Genomic DNA, 10,922 nt, shown 5'->3' on the forward strand with positions numbered 1-10,922 from the left:
TAAGTTGTGGGATAAAAAAGAAAACTATGCTTGTACAAGTTGTTTATAACAGATCAAAACAGAGAAAGAGAATAAGGGTAAGGGAATCACTTAGGAAGCTGTTTTCAAAATGCTCAGTTTGGGGGAACAGCAATACGAGTTTAGGCATAAGATGATGACTTGGAAAGAAATACACAGAAAAACAAATTAAAAGATTTTGTTAGTAATAATAATAACAAAAAAAGTTGGATTTCAATGTTGAGGATCAAGTACAGAATAACTTTGAAGTAGCCAAGCCTAGAAAAACAGAGCAGAAAAAATTAGAAATGTATGAGATTAATGAATTCAGCTTTCCAAATGTAAACTGCCAGTGTCAGTGGGATCCTACATGTCCTCTGAGCAAGTGGAAAATAAAATTAGACAATCAATGAGAAATTAGGAATTGAGACTATAGATTTGGAAATCATAAATACGTACAAACAGAAAATATGTATACATATGAGTACCCAGGAGAAAGAGGACAAAAATTTTAAGTGTATGTGTGTTTGTGCATATATATATATATATACACACACAGACAACAGAGAGATAACAGCGACTCCACCTTTCCACAATATTACAAATTTAAAAACTTGTAGATCAACAATACCTTACTATATGCCCAAGACACACCCCTCTATCCAAATGAACAGGCTGAAAAAGGCATTACTACGTTCTTGGTAGTGGCTATACAGATACTTTTGGATTCCAAAAATGATGCTAAATCAAGGGACTACTATCATCTATGGAAATAGATACCAATAAATATTTGTTAATCAATTACTTCTCTTCCTGGGGGCCAGCCCCATGGCATAGCAGTTAAGCGCGCATGCTCTGCTGCTGGTGGCCCAGGGTTTGGATCCTGGGTGCGCACCTATGCACCGCTTGTCAGGCCATGCTGTGGCAGTGTCCCATATAAAAAAAAAAAGTGGAGGAAGATGGGCACAGATGTTAGCCCAGGGCCAATCTTCCTCAGCAAAAAAAAAAAAAAAAAAAAAAAGAGGAGGATTGGCATGGATGTTAGCTCAGGGCTGAGCTCCTTCACACACACACACACACACAAAAATTACTTCTCTTCCAGAACTCCTGCTTTTCTCCCCTACACCTGCTCCTCCTCCCAGAATCTTCTCTGTCTCAGCAATGACACCACCATCCACCCAGCTGCTCAAGCCAAAAATCAAGATCTCCTTGATTCCTCTTCCCTTCATCCAATCCAATTGTAGTTCTACTGACTTCTAACTCCAAACCTATCTCCACATTCCCTCCATCTTCACTATACCACCCTAGTTCACCATCATCTCTTGCCTGGATTACTACAAAAGCTTCCTAACTGGTCTTCTTGTTTTTACTCTCACTCTCTACCTTACAATTTACAATCATGTGCCACATAATAACGTTTCAGTCAACAAGAGAACACATGTATGATGGTCCCATACCAAATAGCCTAGGTGTGTTGTAGGCTATACCACTGTAGGTTTGTGTAAGTACACTCTATGATGTTTGCACAACAACTAAATCACCTAACAATGCGTTTCTCAGAACGTATCCCTGACGTTAAGTGACACATAACTGTAGTGTCCACCCAGAATCTTTTAAAAATATAAATTATATCAAGTCACACCCCTGCTTAAAATCTAGGTGTATTCCCACTGCACCTAGAAAAGAAAATCCAAACTCTATACCCTGGCTTACAGGCCCTCCATGGTCCGGCCCCTGCTTATCTTCTACCTCGTGTCTTATCAGTGCCTTTCACCTACTATGTTCCAACGTTACAGCCTTTACACTAGGTGTCCTTTGTTCCCGGGATTCTCTTTTCCTGGAGCTCTGACACTCTAGGAAAGGGCATAGCCAGTATTTTTCTTTTGTGTCTCAGTTTATGTCACCTCTTCAAAGTCCTCTTCTGACTAGCCCGTCTAGAGGAATGCCCTGTAATCACTCCATTACGTCACCCTACTCTATTTTCATCATAGCATTTATCCCTGATATTTTGCTGATTTATCTGTTTTCCTTCATTAAAATGTAAACTCCATGAGACAACAGGGTCCTTATATGACTTGTTTAACACTGTATCCCAGCACTAGAACAGTGTAGTAGGTGCTCGATAAATACTTCTCCAATGAATGAATAAGCCAGGAGCAGCAATTCTATCAGTGGTCAGAGGGAATACACACACATGTATTTTACAACTAAGCACTTAATATTTTTTTGAGTATCAACTGCTTCTAATACCACAACTAGATATTACATGCCTCTTGATAAAAAGTACACCTCCACCTATGAGTGATCTTATTGCCCCAAAAATATCAAACCTAAATCTTATGAAGCCTCTAAATCAGGGGTGGGGCAAACACTGGCCAAATCCAGGACATGGTCAGTTTTTGTAAATGAAGTTTTATTGAAACACCGCCATGCCTGTTAGTTTACTTATTATAGTGCGTTCGTGCTACAACAGCAGAGCTGAGTAGCTACAACAGAAACCGTCTGGCCCATAAAGCCTAAAATATTCACTATCTGGCCCTTGACAGAAAACATTTGCAAACCCCTACCCACCACCCCCCCGACTCAAGATTCAACTACCAATGTGTAAGAAATACAGAGGACAAAAGAAAATGTTAAATTATACCATGGAAAATGTAATCAAGAAAATCCCAAATAAGGATTCTAAACTTATGCTGTCCAGTGTGGTGACCACTATCCATTGTGGCTTCTGAGTACTTGAAATGTGGCTAGTGCTGCATGTTCTAATGATAATTATTCTGGATATATTAAGTTAAATAAAATATATTATTAAAATTAATTTCACCTGTTTTTACTTTTGAAAATGTGGCTACTAGAAACTTAAAATTAATAGGTAGCTTACATTCTATTTCTGTTGGACAGTGCTGTTTTTTGGGTTTTTTTTTGTGAGGAAGATCAGCCCTGAGCTAACATCCATGCCAATCCTCTTTTTGCTGAGGAAGAGCAGCCCTGAGCTAACATCTATTGCCAATCCTCCTCCTTTTTTTCCCTTTTTCTCACCAAAGCCCCAGTAGATAGTTGTACGTCATAGTAGCAAATCCTTCTAGTTGCTCTATGTGGGACGCCAACTCAGCATGGCCGGACAAGCGGTGCGTCGGTGCGCATCTGGGATCCAAACCCGGGCCGCCAGTAGCGGAGCGCGCACACTTAACTGCTAAGCCAGGGGGCCAGCTCCCTGGACAGTGCTGTTTTAACCCATAATGTTTGAGCAATAAAAGTGCAAAGAGGGGGCTGGCCCAGTGGCGCAAGTGGTTTAGTGCGCGCGCTCCGCTGCAGCGGCCCAGGGTTCACCGGTTCAGATCCCGGGTGCGCACCGAGGAACCACTTGGCAAGCCATGCTGTGGCAGCGTCCCATGTAAAGTAGAGGAGCATGGGCACAGATGTTAGCCCAGGGCCAGTCATCCTCAGCAAAAAAGAGGAGGACTGGCACTGGATGTTAGTTTAGGGCTGGTCCTCCTCACAAAAAAAAAAAAAAAAAAAAAGTGCAAAGAGAAGTAAGGAGGTGGTTCCCATAAAAGTCAAGATAAAGTGCTAGTCTTAAGCGGGTGGGGAGTGAGGAACAGAGAGTGAAAGGGGGAGGGTGTGTTTGGGAGGGAGCCCATGGAGGGCTCATGGGGTATAGTGGCTGTTCAAGTTCTGTCTCCTTTCATAGGTGATAGTTACAAAATGACATCACCTTATGATAATTCATTAAGTTATATATACATTTTGTGTTTTCTATATGTTATTTTAATAAATTTTTAAAATTATTTTGAAAGTAAGATTTGCCATCTTTAGATTTAGAATCTGAAAAGGAGACTCATCAGTATGTGTCTGGTACCCTTAGTCCTGCACACACACATGTAGTGATTCTAGTACAGCTGCTAGGCAATTAAAAACCTGAAAGGACTCTTCTAGTGTTCAGGAGCTCTGGGGGTTGATCCTCTGAAGCACCACACAAAGGTAGTACAGCCTAGCGGTGAAGGCCGTGAACTCTGGAACCACAGTGCCTAGATTCAAATCCCACTTCCAACACTGCTAACTATGCAGCCTTGAGCAAGTGACTTCAATTTCCTGTGCCTCTGTTTCCTAACATATAACATGGGGTATCTACCTCATGGGGCTATTATGAGGACCGAATTACTTCATATATGTAAACCACTTAAAACAGATTAAGAAAAATTAAGTACTTTATTTAGGTGCTTGCTATTGTTATTCTTGTTATTTCTATACCAAAGAGATCTAGATCCTTGGATTTAAAATTGCTATTATGCAAAGTCACGCTAAACACTCATATAGAGAATGCAGAGGCTAGGCAAACAGCTTTCCTAACCATGCTATGCTTGTTTATCTGAAAGTCAAAAATGCCAAGAAACATTACTCTGCTAAATGACATCCCAGCCTGCAATGCCCAAAGGTATGAAACCCCTTAATGCAGCTTTGGTCTTCCTTTCTAATTACGGCTCCCATTTCCTCTTTGATTCCCCCTCCTTTTCTCTTTGACTCCTCCTCCTTTTAATAGCTCCTAACATAAAAGAAAATCATAGTCTGGTTAAGAAAGAATTATAAGGACACTGAGATGGGTCATATTAAACTTTACGTAGGCCAGAATAAGTATTAATGTTGCAAAAAGGATCCTGACATGAGAACCAAAACTCCCAAAAAAAATCTTAAAATGTTAAAGGAGAGGAGCATATCTGTGTACCTTACATACTAAAAGTTAACTTACCTGTTCATCTGAAGCCAGATTAGCAAACAATGGAACAATTTCACTTTTCACACTGTCTAATTCCAAAACTTTTGCAAATTCGCCCAATTTGGAAGCAGCTGCACGTCGTACCATTGGTGTGTCATCTGAGCACAGGGAACGAAAGTGTCTGGAGCAAATAAAATAAGAAAAGTATTTCCTGTCAAATACCATTGATTAAACACCCCCCAACAGACACACACGCGTGCACGAAGACATTTTAGAGGTTTTTCTCTTACAAACATCAGTGATTAGTCTTCTACATAAAAGTGACAAAGATAAAACCACTAGTATATTCAACTGGACAATAAAAAGTGATGTCATTAATCCTACTATCCTGCTATCAGCCACTCACTGGTAACAGGGTACTGTGTAAATCATCAGCTATAAGTTCCCAATAACCCCAAATAACTAAAAAAAAATACCGTATCTTACTGTCTAATTTCTGCTTTGAGAGCATTTGAAGCCCTGGGATAGCAAACGCTGAACAAACCACACGCAGATGTTCGAGAAGTGAACCAATCCCCACTCGCTAGGCGTTTCACCAGAGGTACAAAGTGGGCTTCCAGAGCAACAGGAGTATGCTCCTGGGAGATCTGCCTCAGAGACTCCACTGCCTTGTCTCGAACCACAGTCTCTTCCACGGTTGCCAGACTTTCCAAAGGAGGCTGAATAGACCAACAAGAAAACCAGAGAAGAAAATTTACTGAATTAGGTTAGATAAAGATTATCACCTTTTGAAAGTGACTGAAAGGAGGTGGTACATCTAACCAGAATGTTAGCTACATCACACCAAATGGTTACTTTCGGTTCACACAGTGATAACATATGGTGTGTCCAACCTGAAGACACGATTTCTGTAGGACAGCCAAGATCTCATGTCCCAGATGGCAATTCCCAGATGGTGTCTACAAATGACACAGTGGAAGAGACTTGACACAATATTAATATTATTGTGAGCTGAATCACTAGGTTTAAAAGATATGTAGCCAAATTCAGACAGGATCATGTATATTTCCTCAAGAGTAAATGCAAAAACATGAGCAACGCTGGGCTCCACAAATACAGGATGACATCTCATTAGGCCAGAGTCCACAGCCTTTGGAGTATTATTCTACCATTCCTGGAGGTGGAAGCAACCCCTGTCCTCTAGCTCCAGACTGTCAACTTATTCAACCTATAAAAGGTTAAGTACAAATCATTTTTTTCAGAATACATCCAGAATCTTTCCATGAGCCAGATATAAAGCAGGAGTTTCTTACAGAACAATTAAGTGAAGAGCACAGAGATGGTAGGAATCCTTGCTTGCAGCTTTGGAAAGAGAAGAGACCAAAGGGATTGGTCTGGACTAGGATCAGTAAGTGAATACGACACAGCCCAGCGAAAAGCAAAAGAGGTTCTCCGAACCTCTGCCTTTCTGGGTTTGCATTTGGACTAGGTAGATTCAGCATACGCCACGAGCTGCAAACGCTAAATACAAAACCCATACGTAGAACTGACCAAGAGAGTGAAACAGAATTATAATTAGTCAAAGGAAAGAAGCATGTCTACCTAACATGCATTTTGAAAATGGTTTGCTATACAGAGGTAGAAAGTACTCAGCTTTCCTAAGAGGTATTTCAGAAGCCCTTTGAAAAAATACTGCTTTCCTCCTTGTAAAGGCTTTTCATGTTTGCCCCACCTTCTCTGACCTCCTCTCATGCAGTATCCTTGGATAATCTCTATCACTACACAGGACAAGGCCAAGCTCCTGAGAATCACATACAGGTTGTCTCTTGGTTTGAACTCTGCCTATTTCTCCATGCTCTTTTCCTACTGCCCCCAACCACCACTCCTGCCTACTCCAGCCCAACACTATACTCCAGCAACACAACCTGTTTCGGGCTTCCAAGCCTCTGCAACTCATTCTTTCAGTAAATGAGTACTGTTGTATTTTAGCACTGAGGACAGAGAAGAAACAAGACAGACGGTTCCTAGCTCCAGTGGAGTTCGTATTCTAATAGAGGAACAACAACTAATCAAGAAAACAATTAGATGGTGATGAGTACTCTGTAAAGAAACAGAATAGAACGATGTGATAAGGGGTGACTGGGAGACAATCTCAGGTTGGGTGGTCAGGGAAGGCCTTTCTGAGAGGATGCACTGAAGTTGATATCTGAATGACAAGGAGCCAGCCATAAGAAGCTCAAAAGAACATTTTATTAGAGGCAATACCTAGGGCAAAAGTCTTAAGGCAATAATAAGCTTGGTTTATTCAAAGAACAGAAAGACGATCACTGTGAATGGAATGAGGTTATCAAGAGGGAACACGATATGAGATAAGCTCACAGAGGCAGGTTTTGTAAACTAAGATACAAACTAAGGCAGAAATGTGGATTTTCTAAGAGCCATGGCAGGGAGTGATCCATCTGCTGAGTGAAGAGTGAACTGTAGGGGTGAGGTGGGAGGCAAGAGGGGAAAGCAACTAGTTAGGAAGTTACTGTAGTAATCTAGAGGAAAGATCATGTGGCCTGGAAAGACTAGAGGAAAGATGAGCCAGCTAATAGTAGGGATGGAGGAAAGTGGACTGATTTGGAATGTATATAGAATCTGTAGAAGTTACTAATGGATTAGATGTGGGAAATGAGGGAAGGAAGATTCAAGAATGTCTTCTAGGTTTTGGCTTGTGCAACTGGGTAGACGGTGATGCCATTTACTGAGATGGGACAACTAAATGAAAGGCATAATTTTGGGAAGAAAATTGAGATCTGTTTTAGGCATGTTAAATTTGAAATGTCTGTTTGACATCCTAGTGGAAAAATCATAGGCAGATATATAGAGACAACAGATAGATATCTATATCTCTCTTTCTATAGCTATATCTGAAGTTCCATGGAAAGGTAGAGATAGAAATCACAAGAGTCAGCATGATATACACAGTATTTAAGCCCTGAAGCATACATGCCTATCTTCTGCAACTATCGAAATTCCTAGTCATCCTTCAAAACCTAGTTCAGACATCATCTCCCATGAGGTCATCCCTGATCACCCTAGGTTAACTCTTTCTCTTCTCTATTACTTGAGTACCTTGTATGTGCTTCCATTTTTCCATCTAACACTGTACGTAATTATTTGTTGACACATATGGACAGAGACCTCATTCCATTCACATTAGTCTTCTTTAACATTAACACTGTAACTTCAGTGCCTGATATAGTAGGCTCTCAATAAATGTCAACTAAATTGAAGTGAACTCATCAAATTCACAAAGTAAGCCAGAAGCAAACGTTATGCTTACGATCAAAGACAAAAAGCTAACAAACATTTCCAAAGTCATGACACTGCTAGATGAGAATTAAGATTTCCAATTTCAAGAGAAAAAAAAACAAACAAAACCAATCAAATCCTTTTTCTCCCAACCTCTAAACTAACAAATAAGTCTACAGAGGCAGAAAAGAGGAAGTTCTTATATTCATAGTCAGAAAAAATAAGAAAGGGTTGAGTCCAAAGTACCTACATTATTTGTTCTCTCAATAGCTAACATTGCGTCTATCCATAAAAAGATCTGCATAAAAAAATGCTGCAGTGTGTCTACCACCAAACAATGTATCATTTATACTGCAAAAGTTCTAGAAGGAGGGCAGGCAGAATATACTCACCAGCAAACAGTGGGCAAAGTCAGGACCTCCCACCAGGCCGGTGAAATTTCCCAGCTGCTCTGCAAGAGCTAACAGTACCTCATCTTCATCATAAATTGTATCTGGAAATGACAACAACCCAATACTCATCAACAAGGATAGCTGGCCCAGAACTGGACACTCACATAAAACTAGGAAGAGACATGAAGAGACTTAATATGTAACTCGATGGTCCTGTCACAATCCTTTAACAGTCTTTTCTTCCTTCTCAATCAAGAGTCGTCTTAGATCTGTTTTACAGAATGAATTAGAAATTCATAATCCCATTATCAACAATTACTTTACTATTAGCTAAACAGTTAATGTTTGAATATGTCTGGCCACAATATTACAATATGCCCTGTCCTGTTTTCTTTTGCCCCAAAAGCATCAGGCTCAGTTTAGCACTTAATAATACTGTGGGTAACAAATGCTAAAAAATACTTAAAAGTTTTGAAAGCCACTGGAAAACAGAAATGCCCATGCCTTTCTTTAAACAAAGATTCACATACCTGTAAGGAATGGCAGCAGTTCAGTTCGCGTCCTTTCTACTCCAAGTGCTAGAGCAATTGTTGATAACTTCTTAATACTGTTGAGACGGAGCTTTAAAAAAGAAAGTGGAAAGAAGAACGAAGTAAAGAAATAGTTGTGATTTAGACCAAAAGACAAAAGTTGCCAACAGGTGAGATGGCGTACGAGTAAGAATGAGGAAAACCTTCAGTTTAGATTTTATTCTAGGAGGAACGTCAGGAGCAGCGTAACACGGCTTCATTAGGAAGATTTCCTAGTAGAAACACTCTGAAGGCCCCATTAGAGAAATGAATGAAAGAGAATACAACATCCAGGGAGTGAGACATTTTAGAAAGGGAACTCTGGCAGTGGTGAAGCAGGAAACGCTTGAATACAACTCCCGCCTTTTCAAAGAAAAGTTCGCCCAAAGCTGCCACACCGACTCCTCTAGGTTCATCAGCCACCCCACCCTCTTTCTACCCAACGATCCCGGCCGGTTTGCAAGCCCAGAGGAAGGCATTCATTCACCCGCACTTCAAAGGGCCCCTTGGCGCCGCTGCAGGCTGCTCAGCCCCTCGCGGCCCCGCGCCGCCCTCCCTGCGGCCGCTCGTCGACATGGACAGCCGGCCCAGCGCTCGACGCGGCGCTCCCACCGCACGGCCTGGAAGGGCGCCCAGGCGGGAGGCCGGTTCTCCCACAACCGCCTGGACCGGTGGGACGCCGGGCAGACGCCTCAGGAGGTCGGGAGGAAGGGTGCTGGAGAGCTCCCCGGGAAGGTCGCGCCGAGGCACCACAGCCCCTCAAGGGTCGCTCCCCTCCTCCCCTTCAACTTTCAGCTCGGAGCCCGCCTCTTTCCATCCCCCGGCCTCCCCCACCGCGGCGCCGGCCTTCCCGCCTCCCTCCCACGCGCCTGGCTGGGCCGCCTTCGCTCCCCGACCCGACGCCAGTACCTGCACGTCCTCATTGCGGAGCTCGTCGATTAAAACCGCGATCGGGTATAGCGAATCGTCTCCATCTCCGCCCGCTGCCCCGGGGCCGAGCCCAGGGCCCGCGGCGCCCGCCATGTTCTTTCTCCTCCGCCTGGTTGCTGCCTCCCGCCCCGCGCCCAGGCCCCGCCCCGCGCCCAGGCCCCGCCCCGCGCCCAGGCCCCGCCCCGCGCCCAGGCCCCGCCCCGCGCCCAGGCCCCGCCCCGCGCCCAGGCCGGCGGAGCTAATGCCCGCGCTCCTTCTCCGCCGAGGTGGAGGACCTGGATGTCTGCCGGGCTGGTGAAGGCCCTCGCCCGGTCCCCCTTGGGGGAGCTGTAGCTCTAAACACCAGAAAAAGGGTGGGCTAAGAAACCGAATGGAGCCCCTGCGTCCTTTCCCCAGCCAAAAGAAACAGGGGCAAGGATTCATCCTGTTCGTGGTGCTCTGAAGGGGTCAGGGACCTACTTGAGTGATCCGTGTTGTGTCCTCTTAGGATTCCGGCGGACCAAAGAGGATGCCCAAGGCTAGGAGGAAAAAAGATTTAGCGCCTCCCCTCACTTCATCCTGGCCCTGAGCCAGTGGGTCTCCAGCTCTAATTTCCCCACTAGCCTCAGGCTTCCACAGAACCCCTCCACCTCTTCCTTCGGCCTGTGCGCCAGAATTGTATCTGGCTCCTGCTGCATAAGACAAATAACGCGGGCGGTGAGAGAAAATGAACAGTGCTGTCCAAACTCCCCAGTCAATATTTTTTCCGCCTTCTCCATGCAAGCTGTTAAAAACATGCTGCTCTCTTGTTTTTGTGTTTCTTTTCAGTTTGGTACTGGAATGGTGCCTTCTGTTGTATTTTCTTCCTCCCATTTTTTAGATCTTTAGCATGCTAGAAGTACAACAATCAAGCAAAACTAGGACAAGCTTTAATCCTTCCAAATTGAGTGGAGTGGCTACTTTGCTTGTACAAGAAAGGCTAAACTGGCCTCCCTAGAACTCCAAGAGTCCTGAAAGGCAGCAGTGGGAGGATGTGAGGGTATG

The 10,922-nt window shown here is 43.5% G+C and overlaps 1 protein-coding gene across 1 annotated transcript in view; it reads right to left on the bottom strand.

Moving 5' to 3' along the window:
• PPP2R1B (protein phosphatase 2 scaffold subunit Abeta) overlaps nt 1-10,337 on the bottom strand; it is a 37,833-nt gene extending 27,496 nt beyond the window's left edge. The window contains 5 exon segments of the mRNA XM_087433684.1: nt 4,745-4,892; nt 5,198-5,430; nt 8,401-8,501; nt 8,931-9,021; nt 9,879-10,337. Of these exon segments, the coding sequence (XP_087289810.1) occupies nt 4,745-4,892; nt 5,198-5,430; nt 8,401-8,501; nt 8,931-9,021; nt 9,879-10,322 (1,017 nt within the window). The 5' untranslated portion in view covers nt 10,323-10,337.
• Between the last annotated feature and the right edge of the window lie 585 nt (nt 10,338-10,922).

The sequence above is a fragment of the Ceratotherium simum genome, chromosome 7 (assembly GCF_057802395.1).
Source record: "Ceratotherium simum simum isolate JZ-2026a chromosome 7, ASM5780239v1, whole genome shotgun sequence".
NCBI lineage: Eukaryota > Metazoa > Chordata > Mammalia > Perissodactyla > Rhinocerotidae > Ceratotherium > Ceratotherium simum.